We start from the raw sequence: 26,774 nt of genomic DNA, 5'->3' as shown, positions 1-26,774 counted from the left end.
ACGCGACTATTACTTGCCGAAAAAGCTGCATAACTTTTTTTCAGAACCAGGTAGATTTTCTGATCTTACCAATCAGGTTGTGCGGAATGATTTGAGTTATATATTTATGAAACAACAATACGAAGGCTCCGTAGTCCCAATCATGACTGCAAACTTTATTACTCCTTTCAACCGTGACCAGATCCACTTCTTCCATTTTTACCTTTTACAATAAAAGCCCTAGAGATGTAATATTCGCAGGTGAGTATTTCGCATTTTCATGTTATTTGTCACGCCCTGGTGTGTAAATGCCTAAATGCGCAAAGTGAAATTTTACATAAAAACAGGTGGATGGAAACTTGTACTTTCCTTTCCTACCTAAAATTGAGGTTTTTAATTAATGTGGAGTCTTAGAGGAACAAACTGTCTATACTGTAGGTGCGATTGTATTTTCGCATCTATTTGTTTTCACTACTCAAGTTTCCATCCAACTTTAGAGCAAATTTTAAACAACTTTCCAGGAAATCTGCGAAAGAAAATGCAAATTAATGCATGTTTCACATCATGATAAATAGCTGGTGGCGCTAATTCTCCATTCAGGTGCCATTAAACCATAAAGGAAGAAGACAGTTCAATGACATGCTGTAATTAAAAGAGACAAACAAACTAAAACAATGTGGAAAATGTGATGGAGTTATTCACCAAGTCGTTTTCTGTTGCACTTTGTCACATTTTGCTTTTATCAATTCACCAACTTTTCCACCTGAACCAAGCGTAACCACGTTTTTGCGATATTTCGACTGTCTCCACTCAGGTTTTTACATGCAAATTGAAAATGTGCATAAAACAGGTGGTTGAAATCCCTTTGACTAGTGATTCCCCAAAGTTAAACCACAGCACCCCTGCACATGACCCCACTCCCTCCAAAATAACACACATATCTATCTATCTGTTATAAGCAGCAGCAGTCAGTACTCATAAACTGCTGTGATCTGCAGACACAGAGAGAGAGAGAGAGAGAGAGAGAGAGAGAGAGAGAGAGAGAGAGAGAGAGAGAGAGAGCAGTGTGACTCACTGTATGTGTTCCAGAGGATGTAAAGAGGCTGGATTGAGTCCTGGTGCAGCTTCAGGTTGTCCCACAAGATCTGTATCAACACATGTTTACTGTCCTCCGACATCCAGTGACGAGGGACCTGACGAGAGAAAGAGAGAGAGAGAGTGAGAGAGAAAGAGAGAGAGAGAGAGAGAGAGAGTGAGAGAGAGAGAATTGATTTAATCGACAGATCTGTAAAACTGAGTTTCTCCACAAAGAATCACACAAAAGCACCACTTTAAATTTGTTTTTTACCAGAGATGTGCTCATAAGTTTCATTCAGCATGAAAAGCATAAAAATTGACTAATCGACTGAAGAAATCTTCAACTGTCGACTGAGACCAAACCGACCCATAAGTGGACTAATAAGAGGGGGCAGCCCTAGGTATGGGTCCCCCTAAACTCTTCTAATCCACTTAATTTAACCTCTACTACATCATGTACCTTGCTTACAATTCTAATAATATTTTAAAAAAAACACAACAACAACATATAAATAAATCTCACTATTTTATTATCTATCATATGCAATTTATCGTAAGAAAATAAATAAATAAAATTATCCAATACTGATGAATCCAAAATCATCATTTAGCATTACTTATTTTATTTTATTATGTTGCGTTTGTCCCATTTTTTCTCTTCACTTTCATGACACGAGAGGAATTTGTTTACTGTAAATTCTGTTAATTTGTTTTCTGGTGGGTCCACAGTGGAACAAAAAACAGGTGAAAAACGGTGTGTTTTCCATGAAAATATAAAAAAATAAGACAATGAGCCTTATATAGGGATGTTAATAATTAACCGTTTAACCGTTAACCGACATTAAGAATTTAAAACCGATTACACTATTGGTTAAACGGTTAAAAGAAATATTAATAATGAATTAAAAAGCTGAGCAAAACTCAGAGTTGTTGTCACTTTAAGGAGAAAAGCTGGTCCACCTTAACAGCCCACCTAAGAGAGTCTGAGCTGGAGTTGCAAGATACAGGAAGTTGGCTCGAGTCTCTTGAGCTCACTTGAACTGAGGAATTGTAGCCTCGTAGCATTTATTCACCGACAAATAAACTGTATACACACTGTCTGCTACAGCTACATTCACAGCTAGAACGCCACCGACAAAACCACACTTACCGCCGCCACACACACACGGTCTGTCGGACACATACTAAAGTCACGCCGCAATGACAGAGCGTATGTGTGTGACAATGGCGAGCACAAAGCCTCTAGCAACGCCTCAACTCTGAAAGTAACACAAACACACACAAGGTTTGTCGGACACTCGCTATCTTTACGCCGGGCAAACACACAGCTGACAACCTGCTAAACTAAACTAAATGATGCGGTGGAGAAAGTGGCTGTTTGTCTGCGACACTACACGCAGCGCCGTGGCTGCTAAGATAACGCTCCCGGACGGTGAACTGGAGACAGTGAACGCAGCACTGTGGCTGCTAAGATAACGCTCCCGGATGGTGAACTGGAGACAGTGAACGCAGCACCGTGGCTGCTAAGATAACGCTCCCGGACGGTGAACTGGAGACAGTGAACACAGCACCGTGGCTGCTAAGATAACGCTCCCGGACTGTGAACTGGGGGCTCAGTTGTCTGTTGTGCTCATACACTACAGCTGGCGCACTGCTACATGCGATGCACTAATCTTATTCGGTTAACAAGGGTTGGTTATCGGTTAATTTTTTTTTTCAAAATTAGCATCCCTAGGCTTATACTGTATATAGAAAAAAAATGTTTTTGCCTGTTTTTAAAGAGCAACGTTTCCAGCAGTTGAAGATCTTTTTTTTGCAGACCTCCAGCGGTTTAACTTCTCACCTTGCTGCAATGATGTAGAAGTGCACTTGTGTGTGAGTACACCACGACATCGCTTACGCGTGATAAGGTCAGTGAAACAGACTTCAAACTTTCCACCAGAGAGGGCAGTGAAATGTTTCAGCTAACAGCACTTTGTAACTTTTTTTAGAAACTATGCTATGAAATTAAAATTACCGTTATGATTATTATAATTATCATTATGTACTGTATGTTTGTGTTTGTGTGTGTGTGTGTGTGTGTCTGACCTGGGAGTCTCTGTTGCAGTGCTCAGAGGTGAGCATGAGACCGGGCAGGTTGCTGGGCAGGTCCAGCCGTCTGAAGTACCAGACCAGGTTCCAGTAGATGATGGGATGATGGTCCACCATGTCGGACTCCGTGATCACCGGGTCGCCCTCGTTCTCCAGCAGACTCTCCAGCTCCTTCCACAGCACCAGCGGGCTGAGGTAGGGAACCGTCACTGGCTCAGGGTTGTGGAGTCGCCACTCCATACTCAGTGGGTCCTGGACAAAAATGATAGAGCTGAGATATCTTATTGCCATAAGTAAAGTAAAAGGGGGGAGGATACGTGGTGGTGGTTGGGGGGGGTCAATTCCTAGATAGGGATGTCATGAGAACCAAGTCAATGCCAAAATTATGAAATTTTTTATAGAAAATTTCCCTGATAATGCTACATTGTGAACAACAAATCCGTGTTGAAATCGGCAGGAAAGGTACTAACGTTAGCTGTTCACAGCCGGTGGGCAGCACAGTCCTGCTTGGCTAAATAATGGAGCAAACAGCTAACGTTAGCTGTTAGCAGCCGGTGGGCAGCACAGTCCTGCTTGGCTAAATAATGGAGCAAACAGCTAACGTTAGCTGTTAGCAGCACAGTCCTGCCTGGCTAAATAATGGAGCAAACAGCTAACGTTAGCTGTTCACAGCCGGTGGGCAGCACAGTCCTGCCTGGCTAAATAATGGAGCAAACAGCTAATGTTAGCTGTTAGCAGCCGGTGGGCAGCACAGTCCTGCTTGGCTAAATAACGGAGCAAACAGCTAATGTTAGCTGTTAGCAGCCGATGGGCAGCACAGTCCTGCTTGGCTATATAACGGAGCAAACAGCTAACGTTAGCTGTTAGCAGCCGATGGGCAGCACAGTCCTGCTTGGCTAAATAACGGAGCAAACAGCTAACGTTAGCTGTTAGCAGCCGGTGGGCAGCACAGTCCTGCTTGGCTAAATAATGGAGCAAACAGCTAACGTTAGCTGTTAGCAGCACAGTCCTGCCTGGCTAAATAATGGAGCAAACAGCTAACGTTAGCTGTTCACAGCCAGTGGCAGCACAGTCCTGCCTGGCTAAATAATGGAACAAACAGCTAATGTTAGCTGTTAGCAGCCGGTGGGCAGCACAGTCCTGCTTGGCTAAATAACGGAGCAAACAGCTAACGTTAGCTGTTAGCAGCCGATGGGCAGCACAATCCTGCTTCGCTAAATAACGGAGCAAACAGCTAATGTTAGCTGTTAGCAGCCGGTGGGCAGCACAGTCCTGCTTGGCTAAATAACGGAGCAAACAGCTAACGTTAGCTGTTAGCAGCCCAGTCCTGCTTGGCTAAATAACGGAGCAAACAGCTAACGTTAGCTGTTAGCAGCCGGTGCGCAGCACAATCCTGCTTCGCTAAATAACGGCGCAAACAGCTAATGTTAGCTGTTAGCAGCCGGTGGGCAGCACAGTCCTGCTTGGCTAAATAACGGAGCAAACAGCTAACGTTAGCTGTTAGCAGCCCAGTCCTGCTTGGCTAAATAACGGAGCAAACAGCTAACGTTAGCTGTTAGCAGCCGGTGGGCAGCACAGTCCTGCTTGGCTAAATAACGGAGCAAACAGCTAACGTTAGCTGTTAGCAGCCGGTGGGCAGCACAGTCCTGCTTGGCTAAATAACGGAGCAGACAGCTAACTTTAGCTGTTAGCAGCTGATGGGCAGCACAGTCCTGCTTGGCTAAATAATGGAGCAAACAGCTAACGTTAGCTGTTAGCAGCCGGTGGGCAGCACAGTCCTGCTTGGCTAAATAACGGAGCAAACAGCTAACGTCAGTTGTTAGCAGCCGATGGGCAGCACAGTCCTGCTTGGCTATATAACGGAGCAAACAGCTAACGTTAGCTGTTAGCAGCCGGTGGGCAGCACAGTCCTGCTTGGCTAAATAACGGAGCAAACAGCTAATGTTAGCTGTTAGCAGCCCAGTCCTGCTTGGCTAAATAACGGAGCAAACAGCTAACGTTAGCTGTTAGCAGCCCAGTACTGCTTGGCTAAATAACGGAGCAAACAGCTAACGTTAGCTGTTAGCAGCCGGTGGGCAGCACAGTCCTGCTTGGCTAAATAACGGAGCAAACAGCTAACGTTAGCTGTTAGCAGCCGGTGGGCAGCACAGTCCTGCTTGGCTAAATAACGGAGCAGACAGCTAACTTTAGCTGTTAGCAGCTGATGGGCAGCACAGTCCTGCTTGGCTAAATAATGGCGCAAACAGCTAACGTTAGCTGTTAGCAGCCGGTGGGCAGCACAGTCCTGCTTGGCTAAATAACGGAGCAAACAGCTAACGTCAGTTGTTAGCAGCCGATGGGCAGCACAGTCCTGCTTGGCTAAATAACGGAGCAGACAGCTAACGTTAGCTGTTAGCAGCCGATGGGCTGCACAGTCCTGCTTGGCTATATAACGGAGCAAACAGCTAACGTTAGCTGTTAGCAGCCGGTGGGCAGCACAGTCCTGCTTGGCTAAATAACGGAGCAAACAGCTAACGTTAGCTGTTAGCAGCCGAGTCCTGCTTGGCTAAATAACGGAGCAGACAGCTAACGTTAGCTGTTAGCAGCCGATGGGCAGCACAATCCTGCTAGGCTAAATAACGGAGCAAACAGCTAACGTTAGCTGTTAGCAGCCGGTGGGCAGCACAGTCCTGCTTGGCTAAATAACGGAGCAAACAGCTAACGTTAGCTGTTAGCAGCCGGTGGGTAGCACAGTCCTGCTTGGCTAAATAACGGAGCAAACAGCTAACGTTAACAGGGGCTGCATTGAGTTACTGTGCATCATGATGTGTTCAAATTTTATTCAATAAAAATGAGTAATGGGCGACGGTAAGTGTTCAAATGTAATCTTAACATAATTTAGTCTTTGGTGAGGAACTTGAAGCAGATCAGCAGGGATTAAAATTAAATTTGCAAAAACCAGTAAAGTTAATAAAGCAGTGGATGTTGAAGTACATGGGATTTATTGTTTTACTTTTCTTTTTTACCGTGGTATCGAATTGGGTATCGAGAATCGTGGAATTTCACTGGCATTGGTGTCAACTACAAATTTCTGGTATCGTGACATCATTATTCTTAGACGCATCGTGATTCTCTCCTGAAAAATTTTGTCTCGAAGCAGAAAAGTCAATAATCTGACATTAAAAACCCAATTCCCGAAGTTATGGCTCGCCTGTAAGAATTTTGCAAGACCAGGCTGTACGTTCCTTAAGGCTGAACCAACTGGATGGTGTTTCAAAGGCACAGAGATACCCCCACTCTACAACAAAAAACCCAAAGGTAACTCATGGAATGATTGAGGAAAGCTGGTAGAATAGCAGTAACATGCTGCTACAGGCACACTTGTTTCTTTTCTGGAAAATGTCGGCAAAAGTAACCTTCCAGTTGACACATCTCTTCCATTTGTTAATACTATTGTATGAATAAAAGCTAATAAAAGTTAATTTATCTGTTTATTTTAATTATGGATCATTACAAATACTCTATGTTTTAAAAGTAGCAAGTAGTCACACATATAATCACATCGTAGCCCTCAGATCCGAATAGAATGGTGATGTCCCTAGAGATTCCCACCCCTAGTGGGGGGTAGGAGTGAGCTTTACATTTTTTTAGATTGTGTTTTTTTTCACAGCTGAATCTTTAAATATTTCTGCCTTCATTTCAAAATCCATGCAGGTTTTTGACTTCTTGTTCTACATTTAGGTTACGCTGATAAATCTGCTTGCCAAAACATTGAACCTTTTATTGTATAGCAGATTTGAGCTAGTCCTGCTGGTGGAGAAACTAATGAAACCTGTATTAAGAATCAGCTGACCAACCTAAACATTTGTTTACGCTTTAACAGAGTTTGTCACCATAAGTAAAACTCAGCAGGAAAAATAGTATTGAATGACTTTGTGTTAAGACATACCGTGGTCTCATGGAGACGGCTGGGCAGGCTGCCTGACGTCGGCACACAGCGGTTGAGTCGGGATGCTTCGTCCAGAGGACCAAAGGTGCTGACGCTGCGGGCCATGGGCGCTGCAGGGGACAGTGACCCCTGCCTGTGCTCAGAGGGGATGTTGATACCTTGAGCTCTGGTCGATCGAGTCCTATGAAGACACAGCGAGGACGGTCAGCTCACAACACTCAGGTCACAGTCTCAACAATTAACAAATCACAATTATATTTGAGGAAAGGGTGTTTTTAGTCTTCAAAACAGTGAATATAGGTGTGGTATAGTTTCTTTTTCATTAAAAACATCACACCAGCCAAACAGAATCCAGATGTCTTAATCTCATTAATAATATTTAGCAAAAACACAAAGAAAACACAGTAAATCATTACATTGTTTTGCTGCTTGATATCTTGGCATCAGGGCATTCAGCACTGTTCATCCCTATTGCTCACACATTTTATAATCTATACAAGCACGTGGTCTCTCTGCTTTGTTATGGACCAGGTGCTGCAGATCATCTCACATTACTCTTTTTACAATGCAGATGGGGAACATGTGGATGCAGCTACAGTAGGTTCATACTTCAAAAGCATTATGTAATCAGACAAACTTGAAGCTGAATGCAGCACACCTGAGAATACCACACAAAAACAAAAAAGTTTACTAGGGCTGTCAAAGTTAATGCGAACGGAAATTCCTTTTAAAGGGACTGTTTGTAAGAATCAGAAATGTCTTGTTAACAGCAACACCTGTGGCTGTTAAGTCAATGAAAGTCAGCGTCGGACTCAAGCTTGTGCTCGCTCTACATAGACATGAACGAGCATCGATCAAAACAGTGAGCAGACACACGTCAGCTAAAAGCACAATATCACTCTATATTTCAGCTGCTTGGCAGTAATGTTAGCTGACCAGATGAAGGTCTCTCCATGAATCAATGCTGATCCTAGTGTTGGCTTTTCCCGCCTCAGCCTCCCGACCGCGGCCGGAGGGAACAGGGGAGACACCGGAGTTTTGGTCGGAGACGATAACGTTTCTCTCTGCGGAGCCCCGTCACTTCACAAGACACGGGAAACCTCTGTTGGTCTGGAGGAGCTGCAGCAGTTATTTCTGCACAAACGTCCACTGTACATTCACTAGATATTCTCAGAGCTAAACTAACTCTTCTGCAGTGTGGAGTGTGCGCGCATGCAAGTCAGGTGGAGCGAGCTGAGTGAAGGCAGGCAGGCGGGCAGAGGAGCAGAGTATAGCAGAGACTCCAGTCCTGGAGACCAAAGCTACGTTCTCCCCCGCGTCCTCCGACCGCGGCCAACACTGTTTAACAGATGGGCTTCACTAGACACAATTCCGTGGTTTTGGTGCTTCCGTGTAGTTTGTGTTCGAGTCTGAGTCTGAACAGCGGAGCCACACGCGAGCGTGCATGGGACACCGACCCGGATTGACTTATACGTGGAAAAAGTTACAAACAGTCCCTTTAAAGCCACTAATTTCTTTTATGCATTAACGCGAATTGCGATTTTTAGGTTGTAGCGGGCTCAGTTTTAAAGCTAGAGAGAAGATACTGGCATCATATGAAACTACAAAAACCTAAAGAATCCATTGGCAAAGGAGGCTAAGTAGCGCTCCAAACTTAAACTATCATGTCCATTTTCAAAGGGGACCCTTGACCTCTGACCTCCAGATCAGTGAATGTAAATGGGTTCTATGGGTACCCACGAGTCTCCCCTTTACAGACATGCCCACTTTATGATCATCACATGCAGTTTGGGGCAAGTCATAGTCAAGTCAGAACACTGACACACTGACAGCTGTTGTTGCCTGTTGGGCTGCAGTTTGCCATGTTATGAGTAGAGCATATTTTTTATGCTAAATGCAGTACCTGTGAGGGTTTCTGGACAATATCTGTCATTGTTTTGTGTTGTTCATTGATTTACAATAATAAATATATACATACATTTGCATAAAGCAGCATATTTGTCCACCCCCATGTTGATTATTAAATACTTGACAAATCTCTCTTTAAGATACATTTTGATCAGATGTGTGATTAATTTGCGATTAATCACGATTAACTATGGACAATCGTGCGATTCATTGCAATAAAATATTTTAATTGATTGACAGCCCTAATAAACACCTGGCAAAGTAACGACTTCTGTGGTAGTTCCCACTACAGTAGGTTTCTCCAGGACCACATTTTGCCATGATGATTCACAGTCACATATTGTTGTGGTTGCTAATTCATTGTAGGATCAGCATTTAAAGAAATGAAGAATGTGGTGTAACACTGAGTGACAGTGAGTACCTTCCATTCCCTGAGCACTCCTGGACAGCAATCACAGGGGAGGGAGGGAAGACAGCTGTTGTAGGACAGGGGGTGGACAAGGTGGACGTCCCTGTGTCCAAACCTGTGGAGGCAGAGTACGACGAGGTCATTGCCTCGTCCACCGAAGGGCTGCCCTTCAGGAAAAGCCTGCGGAGAGCAGAAGAGAGGGAGGAATTACATTTACATCCAGGAAAGTCAAGTCAGGTGTTGTTTAGTATCTGTGAGCCGAGCTAATTTATTCTGTGAGATGAACTATGAGTCTAACGTATCTTAATGAGATTCTAAGCCTCATTTTTACAGACCCTGTTATTTTCTCAGTCAACTTTTTACTATGAGGTACTGTACATGGGGTAACATGAACACACTAATATCTATCACCTCAGAGATTCCTGTTTCGGTCTGTGGTCTTTTCACTGGTTAAAAGCCAGTTGTCCAAAGTTGGCCCAATGTCATGGAGTTATAGAGTTTAGCAACATTTTAATCAAAATGTAATGACAGTTGTGGGGTTGTTTATGTTTCCAGACAATCAAATCTGATCAAACTACATCCACAAACTCCTGATGAGGAAGATTAGCTGAATTTTTTAGTGTTGAGGGTACTAAATACAGGATTTGGAGCATTTTTATTGCTTCTCAATGGCTCTCAACATGGCGATGGTGAGCCGCAGCTAACAGTGTTAACAACGTAAACGGTGCTGACAACGTAAACGGTGCTGACAACGTAAACGGTGCTGACAACGTAAACAGTGCTGACAACGTAAACAGTGCAAACAACGTAAACAGTGCTAACAACGTAAACTTTGCTAACAACGTAAACAGTGCTAACAACGTAAACAGTGCAAACAACGTTAACAGTGCTAACAACGGTGAAAACGCTGACAGAGATAACAGTGTTTACCTGGGGGGGGTGCTACGCTTCCTTGACGGCTATCAACTGTAACCGCCATATGACACCTTTTCCTAACATACAGCGAGCGAGCAATCTCTGGTGATTGGAGCGCGAAAATTTTTCCAAATGTACCACAAGCGATGTCACTTTATTACATAGAGAGTGCGATATTACAGCGTTGATTTTGACAAATGAAAATGGGTTGAAGGTGCGCAAAGCTTTGCATAATAGAGCCAAGACGAGTGTTTTTTCAAACAAGCGACACGTCGCTCTGCCTGTTCGCTGATGCACTAGCAGGTTAGGACATCTCCACTGGGAAAAACTGAAACAATCTAATGTTCGCTCATTCGCATCTCGTCCAGTTAGGAAGAGGTGTGAGAGCAGTGCAGAGTGGCGGCCGTGAGCTAGCCAGTGGAGCACGCTTACATGCATGACCATGCAATAAAAGCATGTGCTATGTGAACAACACACACAGAAGGAGAGTGACTTCATTCTCTTCTCAGATAGATATTACTCGACATTACTAAATTGTTGTTTGCTGCTACTGTATATCATCATAGTCATAAATATTGTCAGAGAAACACTTTAAGACGAGGCTTTAAGAAAAATCAGGCAAAGACTGTGGATAGTTTCTTTTAAAAAGTAATCAAGAGTTAATCACAGTAACAAACCAATATCAGTAAAAACCTCTTAACAGGGGGAGAAAAATAAAACGACTGCGTACAAAGAGGAGAATGGCTCCATCCAGCAAAGTCCAAATGCTATATTTTCTGTTTGATAATTTGGAAATATGCAATATAAATTAATCATTCCGTACTTGATCCAGACAAAGACAGCAATAAACACATAAAAATAGATTAAATATACTTACAAAATCCCTCTAAAAAAAGAAAGAAATTTATAACCCTGTCACACAGTTATATTTTTATAGAAGTTCAGTACTGCGGTTTACCTGCCGGGTCCTCGCATGTCCCTGATCTCCACGTTGAGGAAGGGCAGGAAGGGGTTTCCACAGAAGGGGCAGGTGGTGTTCAGGTTGGAGTCGTCTGCCGTCCAGCCAGCCATGATCTCCTCATCGTACACGAGGCAGTCGCACGTCTTACAGCGAGAACAGCTGGAGATCAGCAGCTGGAAACACACACACACACAGAAAGGCAGGTGAGCTTACAGACCAAAAATGATCCAAGATTTTAAATAACATCTAGTTGAACCACTAATTGTCAGTTATATTCTGCAACATGGACCCCTTCTGTCATTTTGATTTCCTTTATCTTAAAGAGATAGTTGAGATTTTTGAAGTGGGATTGTATGAGGTACAGTAGATGGCAGTCGGCACGCCGGGGGCAGCAGCAAAATGTATTTTAGACAACTAAAAAAAGGCCAACTGAAAAAATCGATATCAGTGTACACTATATTTAGAATATTTTCACAGCTTTAACTTGCCTTCAGACAGGCCTTTCTGATGGGTTATATGCATCTTTGCTCTCTCGTATGTAGTGAAATATTCTGCTGAGGGAGGATCTTTATGATTAGCTTGCAAAGTAGTTTGCTTTTCCTGAAAGTTATGAAAGCTGTTTCTAAAACTATTTCTTCAGAGTGAAAAACCATCAAAGAGTTTGTTACTGCTGACATGCTGGGCCAACACCCATAAAGTGACACAGAAATGCAGAGAAAACTCTTAGTTGCAAAATGCTCTTTCTTAGAGTCTGCTGAGAGCGCAGTACAAATACTAGAAGAATTCCCAACATATTTCATGCCTCTGTATCTTCAGCCAAAAGCCAAAGTAGATGCAGGAAAACACACTTCAATCTTTCTGTTCAAGGCTTCTAAGCATTAGTTTAATAAATAAAATATTTGTTATAAATTAATTTGTACATAAAAACATTTTGTATCAAACCATTATTTCTGCTTTCGTGACTTTTGCATCCAATATTTATCTACAGTGACCCAACTGCTGGACTTTACTTTCCACCTTGAAGTTTTACCTCCATGGCATAGTTGTTGAAGATGCTGGTGTTGCTGGTGTAGCGTGAAGAGCCGAGGTCCGACTTGTCTGGCAGAGGGAAACCGGGAGGCGAGAGGACACATCCTGCAGGAATGTGAAGGATGATCAGAATATGTGACGATACATAACGAGTCAACACGTCACCAACAGCACAGATTTCTTGACACATTTTTAAGACAAATGTAATCTATGACGACACGACCGGCATTCTTTATCCCTCATCTCTTGGTGCCGGGTCTACTGTACATTGTTTGGGGAATTTGGAAGATAAGTTTTATGCTCCTGCATGGGACCTGACCCTGGTGTTGGACGCTCTATGCTTGCCTCCCTTTGAACCCTTTGTACAGAAAGAGCTGAGGTGGCTATCGGCCAAACTTAATTTCTCCTTGCCATCACTTCAGCAAAGTGTGTAGGCGAGCTACAGGCCTTGTCTATGAGCGATTTATGTCTGAGGTGGAACTCAGATGGCTCAGGTGTTATTTTGTGGCCAAATACAGCATTCCTCCCTAAGGTGCTGTCACGTTCACATATCGATCAGCCTATCTGTCTTGCCCAGCTTGACACCCCAATATGAGACGGGGAGGAGAAGTCAAGGCTGTTGTCAGTAAGGATGAAATAGAACAAAAGTTACGGATGAAACTACGGTTCTATAAATCCTAGATGACAGCCAGAGTTCTTAGTCACTCAGAATCTCGTGAGGACTGATCTTGTGGATGACACCGGAACTTAAACCCCCAACCAAGTGATCCGAGGTCACACGTGACTTTGTTGATATTAATACTCGACCTGCGCATGTGCGAGACGAAGATATTCAGGTTTTAAGCACTGTCTCTGGCGGTCATCCAGGATTTATAGAACCGTAGTTACATCCGTAACTCACGTTTTAGAGCAGCGACGAAGAACTGATTGCAGGTAGTTTGTCACGTGATGATAGCAAACAACAACAGTGGAGAGTATATCTGCAAATTTCCCCACTGTGGGACTAATAGAGGAATATCTTATCTTATAAAAGTAACGGTAGCCAGGGTGAAGAAAATGTCCGCTTTGCATGTCCATTTTGCAATATTTCACAGTGGAAAATCCAACAAGTAAAACGGGGATATGTCCAGTATGTAAGGCTTCCGTTTTGAGGGATGGCACTAGTGTTGCCAATTTCAACACAAGCAATTTTATAAAACATTTGAAGATGCGTCACGCTAAAGAGCACGACGACACCCTGCAGGACAAATTAGCACACAGGCTGATGAGACAAGAGAATACTGAAAAGTTATATATTCCTAGCTTCATTTATTGATGTTTTTTGTAACGGACAAATTGAATAATAAAACAAAGTTCTATTGCATTCATTCTCTGTATGTATTCCTTCATGTTTTAAACTGAGCCAGGCCATACAACAAAGATATTAATCATATCACATCCATACATGGTCAGTAGTAAACAGCTGTTAAATAATAATAATAATAAAAATAATAATTATATATACTGTATATATCTTTTTATCACGCTGGCATCAGATCGGTACTCGGTATCTGCTGATACCTCAAGTTCAGGTATCGGAATCGGTATTGGGAAGGAAAAAATGGTATCAGAACATTCTAACATTAATTGCAGTGCTGTGCTCTCCCCTTAATTTGTATTGCCTTGAGATGTGTATGTCTTCTCCTATTGTCTCACCTGTAGTCTGTCCTATATGCATGGTGGCACTCAGTTTCCCCCTTGAGGGATTAATAAAGTATTTTGTATCGTATTTCATATCCTATCAGTGAAGAAAGACAGAGGCTTGCTGTTACCAGGGAGCAGAGATGTGGGTCTCCCGAGGCTGGAGCCTGCAGAGGGGCTGTCCAGTCTGCTGCAGAGAGGGCTGCGTCTGGGGCTCCTGCGGGGCCCCATGGGGCCGTTCCTCTGTGGAGAGATCACAGGGCCCTCTGACTCCCCACAGTCCTCCTCATCCAGCAGGGAGGAGCAGTCTGGATCTCCAACGCCGAGGGAGGACACACTCAGACGGTCACTGTGACCGTCCTGGATGAACAGAGGAGAGCTGGGCAGGTTAATGTCTTCATGGACGGCACAGGTGTCTAATCTTAAAGCTATAATACTCACAGCAATGGCAGATCAAGTTCAGCATAGACAAATGGTACGTATCAACAGGGTTTTTTTGGATGTGAGGGATCGCCTCGCTTCCCAGCATTGGACGCTTGATGAGCTGCTATTAGACACAAGGCACCTGATTGGACAAACGCTTTCCCTCGTGGGGTGTTGCTCCTAGCTTTGAAACCGGAACCAACACGGTAGCTCGTTTGTAAACTATATTAAGAAAAAGGTTCACCGAAATGTGTTTCTGAAAACATTTTATGCAAGAAATAAGCCACGCAGTTGCTAAATCTGTCTTTATTTTAGATCGACAACGGTTAGTTTAAAAGTTTTTCGGGAGTTTCCAGAGGCGGCGAGTTGCCCCGGATGCCCATGATTTGCATAAAGTAACCTAGACCTTGACTGTATGCAAAATAGGAGCGGCCAACGTGATGCCCCGTCTCTTGAATCGCACCGCCACACTACCAGAATGCATTGCATAGCTAATTACATAGACAATGAATGGGAAGCATGGAAAGAACAGATCCTGTGGACACATACTATATAAGATTGCTCACATGAGGAACAAATAAAAATATTTGAAGGGGCACAAATAAGACATTTTGTGCATGCATCTTCCCAGTGACCTTAATCATACAAATCTAGAAATATTATATACAAACACCAGAAAGGAAACCCACAAACTGCTCTACTGATTAAGGTAACAGAAGCTAACTGTAGCGCAGAGCAAAAAGCTGATAACACGGTACATGTTGTACTGTGCGCGGCAGGAAAATGCTGTCTGTTGTGATACTAGTAGAGATTTTTGTTGTTGGATGGATTTTGAAAGTACAATCCCACCAGTGTAAATGCAGGTTTTAACCCATTTACTACAAATCATATTTGCATTGCATTGCCGAATACTAATAGATTGAGATGTGTCTGATTTTTCAATTAAAATATACAATGTAAGCTCAAAATTAGGTCACTATTTCTACAAAACCTATTTGGAGCTCTAACATAACAAGAAGATTCACGTTTCAGACCCACATAACAATTTGACCAAAGTGGTAGAATAGGTTGAGAAACCCTGTGATTTACATGTTTTCCTAATCCAAGCAGCCATTGGTTTCCATTCATTTTCTGTATGATACTAAATAGATTACTAAAAACCTGCATGTGTTCGATGAATTACCAGCTGCATTACCACACAACAATAAGTTAACTTTGACAACAAGCCTCTGTACCTTGGTAGGTGTGGTGTACGTGGCAAGGCGGGTATACCAGCGGCTTGCCTTCTCTGCCACGCCCTTCCCAGCAGAGACCACACTGGTCTTGAATACATCAAGCGTTGGTGTGAGTAGAGTGTCCAGAGCGAAAGAGGAGGAGGAGGGCGAAGGTGACGCCAGGCTCATCCGGTCTGTCCTCTCCCTGTAGGGGCTGGGCCGAGGGCTGGCGCTGGGGGTGGTGCTAGAGCTGCGACAGGAAGGCGACGACATTAGACGCTGGCGTGAGATGGGCTGGGAGGGTGAGGGCGGGTGGAAGGTGCGGGAGCGCGGCACTCCAGCAGTCCTGAGGGGGGAGCCTGTGGGGCAGGCTGGCTCTGCGGGGGGCAGAGAGTGAGGAGGGGTGGAGGAGGAGGGGGCTGGCTGGGTCCTGCAGGTCCAGACTGGGTGTACGGCTGCTCAGCGGGCTGCCCATGTGGTTCATGTAGAGCTCGATCTCTCTGGCCAGGTGCCTACGGGCGCTGGGCGTGCTGGCCTCGTCCCCCTCTGGGTACTGATCCTCATTTTGCTGGTTGGTCTGTGACTCTGCTGCCAGCAGGGATAGAGGGTCGTAGCCTGTCTGTATGTCTGTGCGCTTCACAGCTCCTCTGGACGTCATGGTGCTCATGCCACCGTAGCTGACGCTGCGTTCCACAGGTTTCTTATGAGATTTGTTGGAGTTATGGGAGCTGATGGCAGCCCCTGCGGCAGGCTTGTCTAAATCCAGATCCTCCAAATCAAAAATGGCCTCTGTATTACTTCTGTCCTCATCACTTGAGTCCTGTCCCTCCGTCCCATCTTCCTCCTCCCTGTGATCACGACTTCCGACAGCAGCCACCACCTCTAACCCACCCAGAGCCAGCGAACGAGGCCTCTTACTCTTAGTGAAGTTGGCACCGGAGAGAATTTTGACGTCTGCGCCCAGGTGTCCCGCGATCTTATCTGGGTCAGTTTCACCCTGGCTCATACCCAGGCCGAGGACAGTGGTGCCACTGCCGCTGCTGCCCACCGTGTCGCCGCTCAGCCGGCGGCCCCTCATGCCCTGCCAGTCGAGAGCCGAGCCGCTGCTGGCGCTGCCCACCACGTCCTCCAGAGTACTCTTATGTCTCCTGAGCAAACTGTCGGTGTAGACCTCACCGATCTCATCCAGGGAGGAAGTGAAGAGGAGACCTGCAACATGGCCTTAGAGAGAGGGAGGGGAAGAAGTGACATGAGTGAGTAATAGAGTTACAGTTATTTCAGAAGTAAAAGTCATGTTCATTTTCTGCAGAGACAATAGCTGTGTTTCCATTCAATTGTCAAGCAACTTTTAAGCAAACTCTTGAAATGTTGCAAGAAAAGAAATGTGAATTAGGCATGTTTCCATCAACTGGTTTGGAATGAATACACTCAGCTGCAGTGTAGTTTGGTCAGAAGTTGGCGCTATTGGCTACGCATGGCTGTAATCTGCCAGTAAACAGAGTAGAAGAAGAAGAGGTTGCGAACCGGAAACAAAACAAGTCGGCCCGGTCATCAAAACATCTCCGAGAGAAAAATGGAGAGAGATCTTCAACAACTTGTTTCAATTGGGCAAGTTTTAATTGTTCTTTCATGTCAGCTAGTATTGACCATGTTTCATGTTGTCCCGAGACGAAGACACCAGTATTCACACATTATGGGAATATCCGAGAAGATGCCAACAGCAGAAACAGCTGATCAGTCATGTGAGTTAAATGTTCGCTACGTCAGAATTTATTCAGCTAAGGCGTTTCCATAATCCATTTAGTGCATCAACTCTTTTTCGATAAAGGCAAAAACCACCTCACGTGAGTATAAAAACCTTTTTTGCAATTGAGGAAGTTTTATAGAATTTGTCCGTTTCCATACAGCTAATGCGCATTAAAATATGTGAATGGAAACACAACTAATGTTAGCCTGTATACATACATTAACTACGGCCAAGGAACATTTTAGTAAGAACAACCAATCACTGAGCTTAAAGGACCAGTGTATAGCATTTAGAAGGATCTGTTGGCATTAACAGAATAGAATACTCATAACTATGTTTTCATTAGTGTTTAATCACCTGATATTAAGAATTGTTGTGTTTTTGTTAGCTTAAAATGAGCCCTTCATATCTCCATAGGGAGCAGGTCCTCTTTATGGAGTCCTCCATGTTGCTCCGCCATGTTTCTACAGCAGCCCAGAAAGGACAAACACTGTCTCTAGAGAGAGCCTTTCACGTTTTTACATTACCCAAAGGTCACCGTAGTTCTCTGACACGCTTGGAAGGGGAGGAGAGAGCAGTGGGGGTTTTCAGTTGGTTGCAACGTCACCGCTAAATGCTACTAAGGCTGCATACACACCAGATCTGGTGGTGCGGCAAAAACGCCAGTCCTCCCATTCATTTTGAAGGGGGATAGGGAATTTGGTCTGCAGCTGCCACAGGAGGAGCCAAAAAAACGCAGTGGCCTGCAGTGGAAAAGTAAAACAGAACCAACTTTTGGAGAAATGCAACCTGATGGGATCCAAAGCTGTACAACTCAGTCATGAGGGAAGAAAAGACGTTAATCGTCACAGTCAATGGGCCATTAAAGTGACACTCCCACACCGCCGCACAACCCTGTGGCGAATTGCTCCAACGCCTGATCTGATGTGAATGCAGCCTTAATCCTACACAATGGTTCTTTAAAATTCTGTTGCATGGGCCGCTAACGACGAGTGTAAGCTAAAGATATCACTTTGTAGAGATAAGATAATACATTCAGCAGTTAAAATCATATCACTTTCAGATAATATATAATAATAATATGCTACAGATTTGATCCTCCCCACTGGCTTCTTCTCCATAGCAACAGCAGCTGAGGCTCATGGGTATTGAAATAATAAAAACTGATGGCTTAAATTTATTTTTACAAGACTTTTGATGTTGAGGAACATTGAGGATGTCATTAAAATAAAACTTTGAAATGAAAATTCAAAGTGGAGAAAAACATCTCAGTTAACAGCATCTCTATTAAAACCATTAAATCTATTTAATGTTTCTTCTTCACCTGCGCTGGCGGAGCTCTTGGGTTTGCAAGATGAATCGTCGTATGGACAGCTGCTGCGCACAATGCCGCGAGGTTTGAAGGAGGAATGGACCTCCAATGTCACACTGAGGGAGGCAGTCTTTACTCCCCTTGGTGCTCTCCGTCTCTGACACTGCAAACAGAAATTACAATTTAAAATCAGTCTTTTTTTTACTATGCGCACAGCTTGAAACACGGCAATGTTCTCCAGAAGTAAAATCACACGACTGAAATGCTTTGATGTTAAGAAACCAAAAGGAATGAATCATCTCTGGAGGAGAGAGATCAAGGAAGAGGAAGGGGAAATCCCGTGTGGCTGCGAGGCTGCCAACTTATCATTTTTTAGAAGGTACAGTAGACAGAAATATCAGGTGTTATCAGATCAGACGGACTACTGACAGGAGCTGCAGTCGCTCTCCTTCTTGTCATCTTTGTCAGGGGCAGCATCCGGAGCGCTGGGGTCTCCTCTCCGAACCTCCTCTTTGGGAAAGTGAATTATAAACCCAGGTCTGATTGATCCCCTTCAGAACAGAGAGAACAGAGAGAAAGATGGAATTAGATGAGAGGGGCACAATAGACACAGAAGTCTTTTGATATTTAACCAAAAGATCACAGAAATATGCAACACAACGTATGGAAAATCTATGCAGAGGAACACATTTTTCAAGACAGCTACACTTTATCGTCACTAGAGCTGCAACTAACGATCATTTTCATTGTCAATTAATGTGGTTGATTATTTTCTCGATTATTCGATTAGTTGTTTGGTCTATAAAATGCAACAAAATTGGGAAAAAATGTTGATCAGTGTTTCTCTAAGCCCAAGATGACGTCCTCAAATGTCTTGTTTTGTCCACAACTCAAAGATCTTCAGTTTACTGTCATAGAGGAGTAAAGAAACCAGGAAATATGTAAGGGATAATGTTTAGCGACCCGGTCATTGTTGTGAAATAAACCCTGACAGGGAGATGCGGCACCCTGACGTGAAGAGGTCTGGCATCGCCCAGAAGGGGTTTATTTCACAACAATGACCTGCTAGATGTACATTATCCCACTTATTACACGGCTACTTACTGAAGAATGAAATAATTTGACCTAAAAAACGGTCCTCCAGTGTCCGACATTAGAACTGCGCCAATAGCAACGGTCTGTTATACATAGCAATGGTCTGTTATACGTAGCAATGGTCTATTATACATAGCAACGGTCTGTTATACGTAGCAACAGTCTGTTATACATAGAAACAGTCTGCTATACATAGCAACGGTCTGCTATACATAGCAACGGTCTGTTATACATAGCAACAGTCTGTTATACATAGCAACGGTATGCTATACATAGCAACAGTCTGTTATACATAGCAACAGTCCTGTTATACATAGCAACAGTCTGTTGTGCATAGCAACACTCTGTTATACATAGCAACAGTCTGTTATACATAGCACAGTCTGTTATACATAGCAACGGTATGCAATAAAGAAATGGTGCCATCAAATGGGGTCGTGTTTATCGTGTTCACGAGAAGAGTCCATATGAACACCCCCCTCTTGTGGTATTCACGACATCGCAAGTGAAAAAATTCCGAAAGCTCTGATGTGTTTGTTGAAGTTGTCAGAAATGGCGGAGGCCATAGAAGTTCTTTCTTGGTGTATATTAAGTTAATATATTGTAATTTTAGTTATATATTGTTTTTGTTCGTAATTTCATAATATGTTTGAGGAAAATGTTGATATTCCCAACGACCTCATCTTTCTCCTCTGTCATTATGCCTTTGCATTTCCTGCATGATGTTACCCTCTTGCTAGCTTGCTAAATAATATATAATAATAATTTAATAATAAAGACTCCGACAGTAACGTTAATATTGCCGTTGCTTAGCAGCGGTGTTCTCACGACTTAACCACTTGAACGCCAAGCATATCGTGTACACGACTTCCCATGTTGTAAATACTAGCTCCCGAGTTTTCATTTGAAGGTATCAATATAACAGACCGTAGAACGTCATGAGTGACCAATCAGAATCCAGTATTCAACAAAGCCGTGTAATAATCATATTTAAGAAGCTGGAATCAGAGAATTTTGACTTTTTTTTTTAATTGCTCAAATCAATTAATCGATTATCAAAATAGTTGGCAATTAATTTAATAGATGAAAACTAATCAATTAATCGTTGCAGCCTTCAACAACACTGTATGTGTCACTGCTCCTATTACTGAACAAACTGTTCAAGTTTGAGGGCCATGTCCTTTGTTTTCACAGTATCTACTGAAAACAACCGAAAAAGCTTTTTGATGTAAAAATGTGAACCTAATGTGGCTTTACACTGAGGTAGGAAATGAAACATACATAAGAGAAAAAATAGTGAGGGGTTTCTTCCCTTTCATCTCCACAATTCTGGGAGGCACATCCCTTTTTGCAGAGAGAGTAGAGGAAAAGAGCAGCTAAATGCTGTGCTGGATAAAAAGAATCCTCCTCAGGGCATGCAGAGATCTGCAGTTACTGTACAGAAACTAACTGCAGTTTCACAGCTGCTAATGAATTTAACTGCTAGGGTTTGACGTTAGGGGGGAAAAGAAACCCTGCCGTCAGTCCAGGCTGACTCTTCCATCTGTCTGTGTAACTTCCCTGGATCTCCAGGCAACCAGCTGTCGGATGATTCGCTCTGCTCTTTCATCTTTTCCACGAAACTTCATCTTTAAATAAAGCATGATGCTGCACAGCTCAACTGGAATACAGTATGGAGAGGATTGCAACTGATGGGCAAGAGACAAAACTCATTTCAGGACTGTAATAATCTATGATCTTCTCCTGCTGTGCTGTGAGCTCGTTCCAAAGCTCCAGTAGAGGTGCCATCTCCATGATTTAAACTATTTCCCTAATCAAAAGAATGTGCCTCTGGGTAATTACTCGCCATAATTGACAATGACACATATCTCTGTGGTGAAGTGAGGAGTGAGCGAATAGAGAGATGAGCAGCAGACTGTGATGTGCCGGATAGAGAGATGGAGGACAGAGAGAGGAGGCGAGATCACAGAGACAGGAAAGAGACAATGAAACGATTGAAGTAGACAGAAAATAATAATAATAAAACGTTTGCAGCTCAGGTAAGATGGGACAGATAAATGCAACCACACATGCAGACTGGACAGAGAGGTTTACCTGGGTGGAGGGTAGCTTCTATGAGCTCAGAGCCCCCCCAGTGTGAGTAGGCCACCGGGGCCCTGGCGCCCACGCTGCCGCCACCCACGGCCGACTGCATGCAAGGGGCAACACAGGCAGGGCCAGAGTGAAGGGCAGTTTTAGGACAGAGCACAGAAGAAACCACAGCCGCAAAACCATGGTGAGACATGGATGGACAACAGGGACAAAAGGAAGGTGGAAACGCCAGGCAGCAGAGGGAAGGAGATTTAAGAGGAAGAGGGAAAACGAGGAAGAGGGACGGTTGGTGAGTGGGACAAATGAAGGAAGGAGGAATAAAAAAAATGTCATTGAGAGAGATGATGTAGAACCAAGATGGCTGCCTGTGAAAGATTGAGTCAAGCAGCAGCCATGTTGGGTGTACCTGTGCTAGATCTATCGTCAGTGAGGGTCTACTTTGGCGGAGTCAGTGGTGTAGGGGCCCTGCTCGGCCAGGTTAGTGTCCGGCAGAAGCTATCCAGGCTGCCATGACTCACAGCGTCCAGGTCGCTGCCATCTGCCCCAAAGACAACAAGGCGTTTAAAAGGAAGCCGGGCGCCATTTCTGCTCCACAACTGTTCTTCTTTTTTATTGTTTTGAATATTTGTTTAATCTTTAGGTGTTGATAAGTGGATGAAAAGAACTGTTCCAATGTGTCTGTGTTCTACAGTGTTTCTATCATCTGAAGAAACAGTAATTGGATGGTCTGTTGCTTCTGTAATTTAATAGAAATCCAGTTTGAACCAGCATACTGTAAGAGAAATGAGAAAATTCTTCATGCATAATGCTGAGATGTGTCTTAAAAATACATTATTTTTAATAATAAATAAATTCCAGCCACCAGGTTAAAACAATGATTGATGATCCCACGGGATCGCGGGCGAGTCAAACTTTAATGTCTTCATAGGCTGTAGCAGGTTCAGGTGTCAGGTTTTGGAGATAGCTAATGAAGGCAGAGATATCCTATAAAACTACAAAACCTAATGAATCCATTGGTATCAACCATGTCATATTAGCTTGTTGGAAGGAGGCTAAATAACGCTCCAAACTTAGACTAAATTTTGGCGAGGAAAAACCGTCATGACCTAAAGATATGTGAATGTAGTAAATGGGTTCTATGGGTACCCACGAGTCTCCCCTTTAGATACCACTTTATAATAATCGCTCAAGGTCTTGGTGTCTTAATGTGGTATTTTGGAGGGATTTTTGATAATTTTATCAATTCTTGAGAAGTACAAGATGGGTAATGTAGCACAAAATCTGTGTAACTTTCACAATTTATTTTAATTAATTAAATGTTTATTTCTGATTTTTGACTAGAACAACTTGACACACTCAGTGCTGAGCTGCATCTCAAATTAATCTTCAGGTTCACAGCTTTCAGATGATGTACACCACTTCTATGTGACATCTACTGCTGACCTGCTATCTCCCCCTAAAGAACTCCTGTCCCCCCTTAAAACGATAAAAATGGCTCTATTGTGGGTCTTAGAGGGTTGGGGGCTTTTATTTACTAGAGAGTAACTGATTTGCAATTGTAAATACTTAGAATCATTTAAATTGGTACTAATTATAGGGAAAATAAAGACAATTGTTACACTCCCAGTGAATTAATTCCAATTAACTCCGAGCATAAACTAGAGAGTCTTTTAGTCTTTTAGTGCACAGCAGGTGAGATGAACATGCACAAATGTGAAACTTGTCTACAAGAAAGCATATACATCATTCAACAAACAGTATATGGAGAATTAAGTTTCCAATAGTAAATTAATATGTACTTGTTTTATGTTTTTTAAAGTTAAGATTTTGGCAGTTATTTCAAGGGAATCCCTCTCACAACTCAATACAATTAACTTCACTCAAAATCACTTCAATTTAATGGCCAATTTTAACATCAGGCCGAGGAACAACAGTTGAAAATTAGCCTTTTGTCTCACACTGGCACATTACAGTGATGTTGATCAATGTGCATTGTCCGTGAGAATAAATTAAAAATAACTGTTGCAGATACATTGTCTCCATTTTCTCCACAAAAAAAAAACTAATTACATTATTACATTAATTCATTATTTACAGGAACTTCCTAGGAAATTAATAGAAAATAACAGGACAGTTAAAAGTTGGCCAGTTGTTTTCACCTCTTGTGTCACTGTGAAAACATATACAGCTCTGGAAAAAATTAAGAGACCACTTCAAAATTATCAGTTTCTCTGGTTTTACTATTTATTGGTACGTGTTTGAGTAAAATTACAATTTTTATTTTATTCTATAAACTACTGACAACATTTCTCCCAAATTTCAAATCAAAATATTGTCATTTAGAGCATTTATTTGCAGAAAATGACAACTGGTCAAAATAACAAAAAAGATGCAGTGTTTTCAGATCTGGAATAATGCAAAGAAAACAAGTTCATATTCATTTTTAAACAACACAATACTAATGTTTTAACTTAGGAAGAGTTCAGAAATCAATATTTGGTGAATAACCTTGATTTACAATCACAGCTTTTCATGCGTCTTGGCATGCTCTCCACCAGTCTTTCACATTGCTGTTGGGGGACTTTATGCCACTCCTCAGCTCGGCTTTGTTTGAGGGCTTGTGACCATCCATCTTCCTCTTGATCACATTCCAGAGGTTTTCAATGGGATTCAGGTCTGGAGATTGGGCTGGCCATGACAGGGTCCTGATCTGGTGGTCCTTCATCCACACCTTCACTGACATGGCTGTGAGGCATGGAGCATTGTCCTGCTGGAAAAAACACTCCTCAGAGTTGGGGAACATTGTCAGAGCACCAAAGAAGCAAAGAAGAGCCAGGCTGAGGTTTGCAAAAGACCATAAGGATTGGACCATAGAGGTCTGGAGTAAGGTCATCTTCTCTGATGAGTCCAATGAGTCAAATTTCAGCTTTGACCAACACCTGGTCGTCTAATGGTTAGACGGAGACCTGGAGAGGCCTACAAGCCTCAGTGTCTCACACCTACTGTGAAATTTGGTGGAGGAACGGTGATGATCTGTGGGTGCTTCAGCAAGGCTGGAATCGGGCAGATTTGTCTTTGTGAATCAAGCCAAGTACAAACCTCAGCCTGGCTCTTCTTTGCTTCTTTTGTGCTCTGACAATGTTCCCCAACTCTGAGGAGTGTTTTTTTCCAGCAGGACAATGCTCCATGCCACACAGCCAGGTCAGTGAAGGTGTAGATGAAGGACCCCCAGATCAGGACCCTGTCATGGCCAGCCCAATCTCCAGACCTGAATCCCATTGAAAACCTCTGGAATGTGATCAAAAGGAAGATGGATGGTCACAAGCCCTCAAACAAAGCCGAGCTGCTCGAATTTTTGCGCCAGGAGTGGCATAAAGTCCCCCAACAGCAATGTGAAAGACTGGTGAGAGCATGCCAAGACGCATGAAAGCTGTGATTGTAATCAAGGTTATTCCACCAAATATTGATTTCTGAACTCTTCCTAAGTTAAAACATTAGTATTGTGTTGTTTAAAAATGAATATGAACTTGTTTTCTTTGCATTATTCCAGATCTGAAAACACTGCATCTTTTTTGTTATTTTGACCAGTTGTCATTTTCTGCAAATAATGCTCTAAATGACAATATTTTGATTTGAAATTTGGTAGAAATGTTGTCAGTAGTTTATAGAATAAAACAAAAATGTTCATTTTACTCAAACACATACCAATAAATAGTAAAACCAGAGAAACTGATAATTTTGAAGTGGTCTCTTCATTTTTTCCAGAGCTGTATACAGTGTCTATGACGTGTGGGACTGGAGCAGAGTGAGAGGGTGTCTTATGTCTTTCAGTAGTGTGTATAGATGAGTGTGTCTCTTTAAAAACTGAGGAGCGTTTAAGAACACAACAACTGGGAACAGGGAGTACCTTTAAAAAGCAGGGATTAGCAGGGACTGGGATTAGCATGCACCGGGTGTGCAGGTGATCACTGGCATGCAGGGGAGTTAAATCACACATGTTGAGATAGTTGTGTTTTGTAGTTTTACCTTTTCAACTCTGCTGGTCATTTATCACAGCTGACAAAATCCAATTTTAGACATGCTGGATAGTTAGATTATATTTTCTTGTGATGTATTTGAGATCGTAGTACAGCAGGATCTTCTATTGTTTATAATATTATGATCCTTCAATTTGTTCTGCAGGTACAGACGTGGACAAAATTGTTGGTACCCTTCTGTTAAAGAAAGAAAAACCCACAATGGTCACTGAAATAACTTGAAACTGACAAATGTAATAATAAATAAAAATTTACTGAAAATTAACTAATGAAAATCAGACATTTCTTTTGAATTGTGGTTCAACAGAATCATTTTAAAAAACAAACTAATGAAACTGGCCTGGACAAAAATGATGGTACCCCTAGAAAAGATGTAAAATAATTTGACCATAGGGACATGTTAAACTAAGGTGTGTCCTGTAATTAGCATCGCAGGTATCTTCAAACTTGTAATCAGTCAGTCTGCCTATTTAAAGGGTGAAAAGTAGTCACTGTGCTGTTTGGTATCATGGTGTGTACCACACTGAACATGGACCACAGAAAGCTGAGGAGAGAGTTGTCTCAGGAGATTAGAAAGAACATTATAGACCTTCATGTTAAAGGTGAAGGCTATAAGACCATCTCCAAGCAGCTTGATGTTCCTGTGACTACAGTTGCACATATTATTCAGAAGTTTAAGGTCCATGGGACTGTAGCCAACCTCCCTGGACGTGGCCGCAAGAGGAAAATTGATGACAAATTGAAGAGACGGATAATACGAATGGTAACCAAAGAGCCCAGAACAACTTCCAAAGAGATTAGAGGTGAACTCCAAGGTCAAGGTACATCAGTGTCAGATCGCACCATCCGTCGCTGTTTCAGCCAAAGTGGACTTAATG

At 42.9% G+C, this 26,774-nt stretch overlaps 1 protein-coding gene across 1 annotated transcript in view; it reads right to left on the bottom strand.

Moving 5' to 3' along the window:
• The window catches only part of LOC119501348 (C-myc promoter-binding protein-like), a 155,326-nt gene that overhangs the window by 8,184 nt on the left and 120,368 nt on the right, over positions 1-26,774 (bottom strand). The window contains 17 exon segments of the mRNA XM_037791674.1: positions 1,055-1,172; positions 3,145-3,399; positions 7,076-7,256; positions 9,405-9,572; positions 11,266-11,441; positions 12,299-12,402; positions 14,109-14,337; positions 15,636-15,974; positions 15,976-16,835; positions 18,686-18,782; positions 18,784-18,836; positions 19,103-19,187; positions 19,189-19,203; positions 19,205-19,224; positions 22,266-22,287; positions 22,289-22,345; positions 22,348-22,397. Of these exon segments, the coding sequence (XP_037647602.1) occupies positions 1,055-1,172; positions 3,145-3,399; positions 7,076-7,256; positions 9,405-9,572; positions 11,266-11,441; positions 12,299-12,402; positions 14,109-14,337; positions 15,636-15,974; positions 15,976-16,835; positions 18,686-18,782; positions 18,784-18,836; positions 19,103-19,187; positions 19,189-19,203; positions 19,205-19,224; positions 22,266-22,287; positions 22,289-22,345; positions 22,348-22,397 (2,829 nt within the window).

Source organism: Sebastes umbrosus, chromosome 2, assembly GCF_015220745.1.
Source record: "Sebastes umbrosus isolate fSebUmb1 chromosome 2, fSebUmb1.pri, whole genome shotgun sequence".
Classification (NCBI taxonomy): domain Eukaryota; kingdom Metazoa; phylum Chordata; class Actinopteri; order Perciformes; family Sebastidae; genus Sebastes; species Sebastes umbrosus.
The sequence above is the reverse complement of the archived record's forward strand: the minus strand, read 5'-3'. Positions and strand labels throughout refer to the sequence as shown.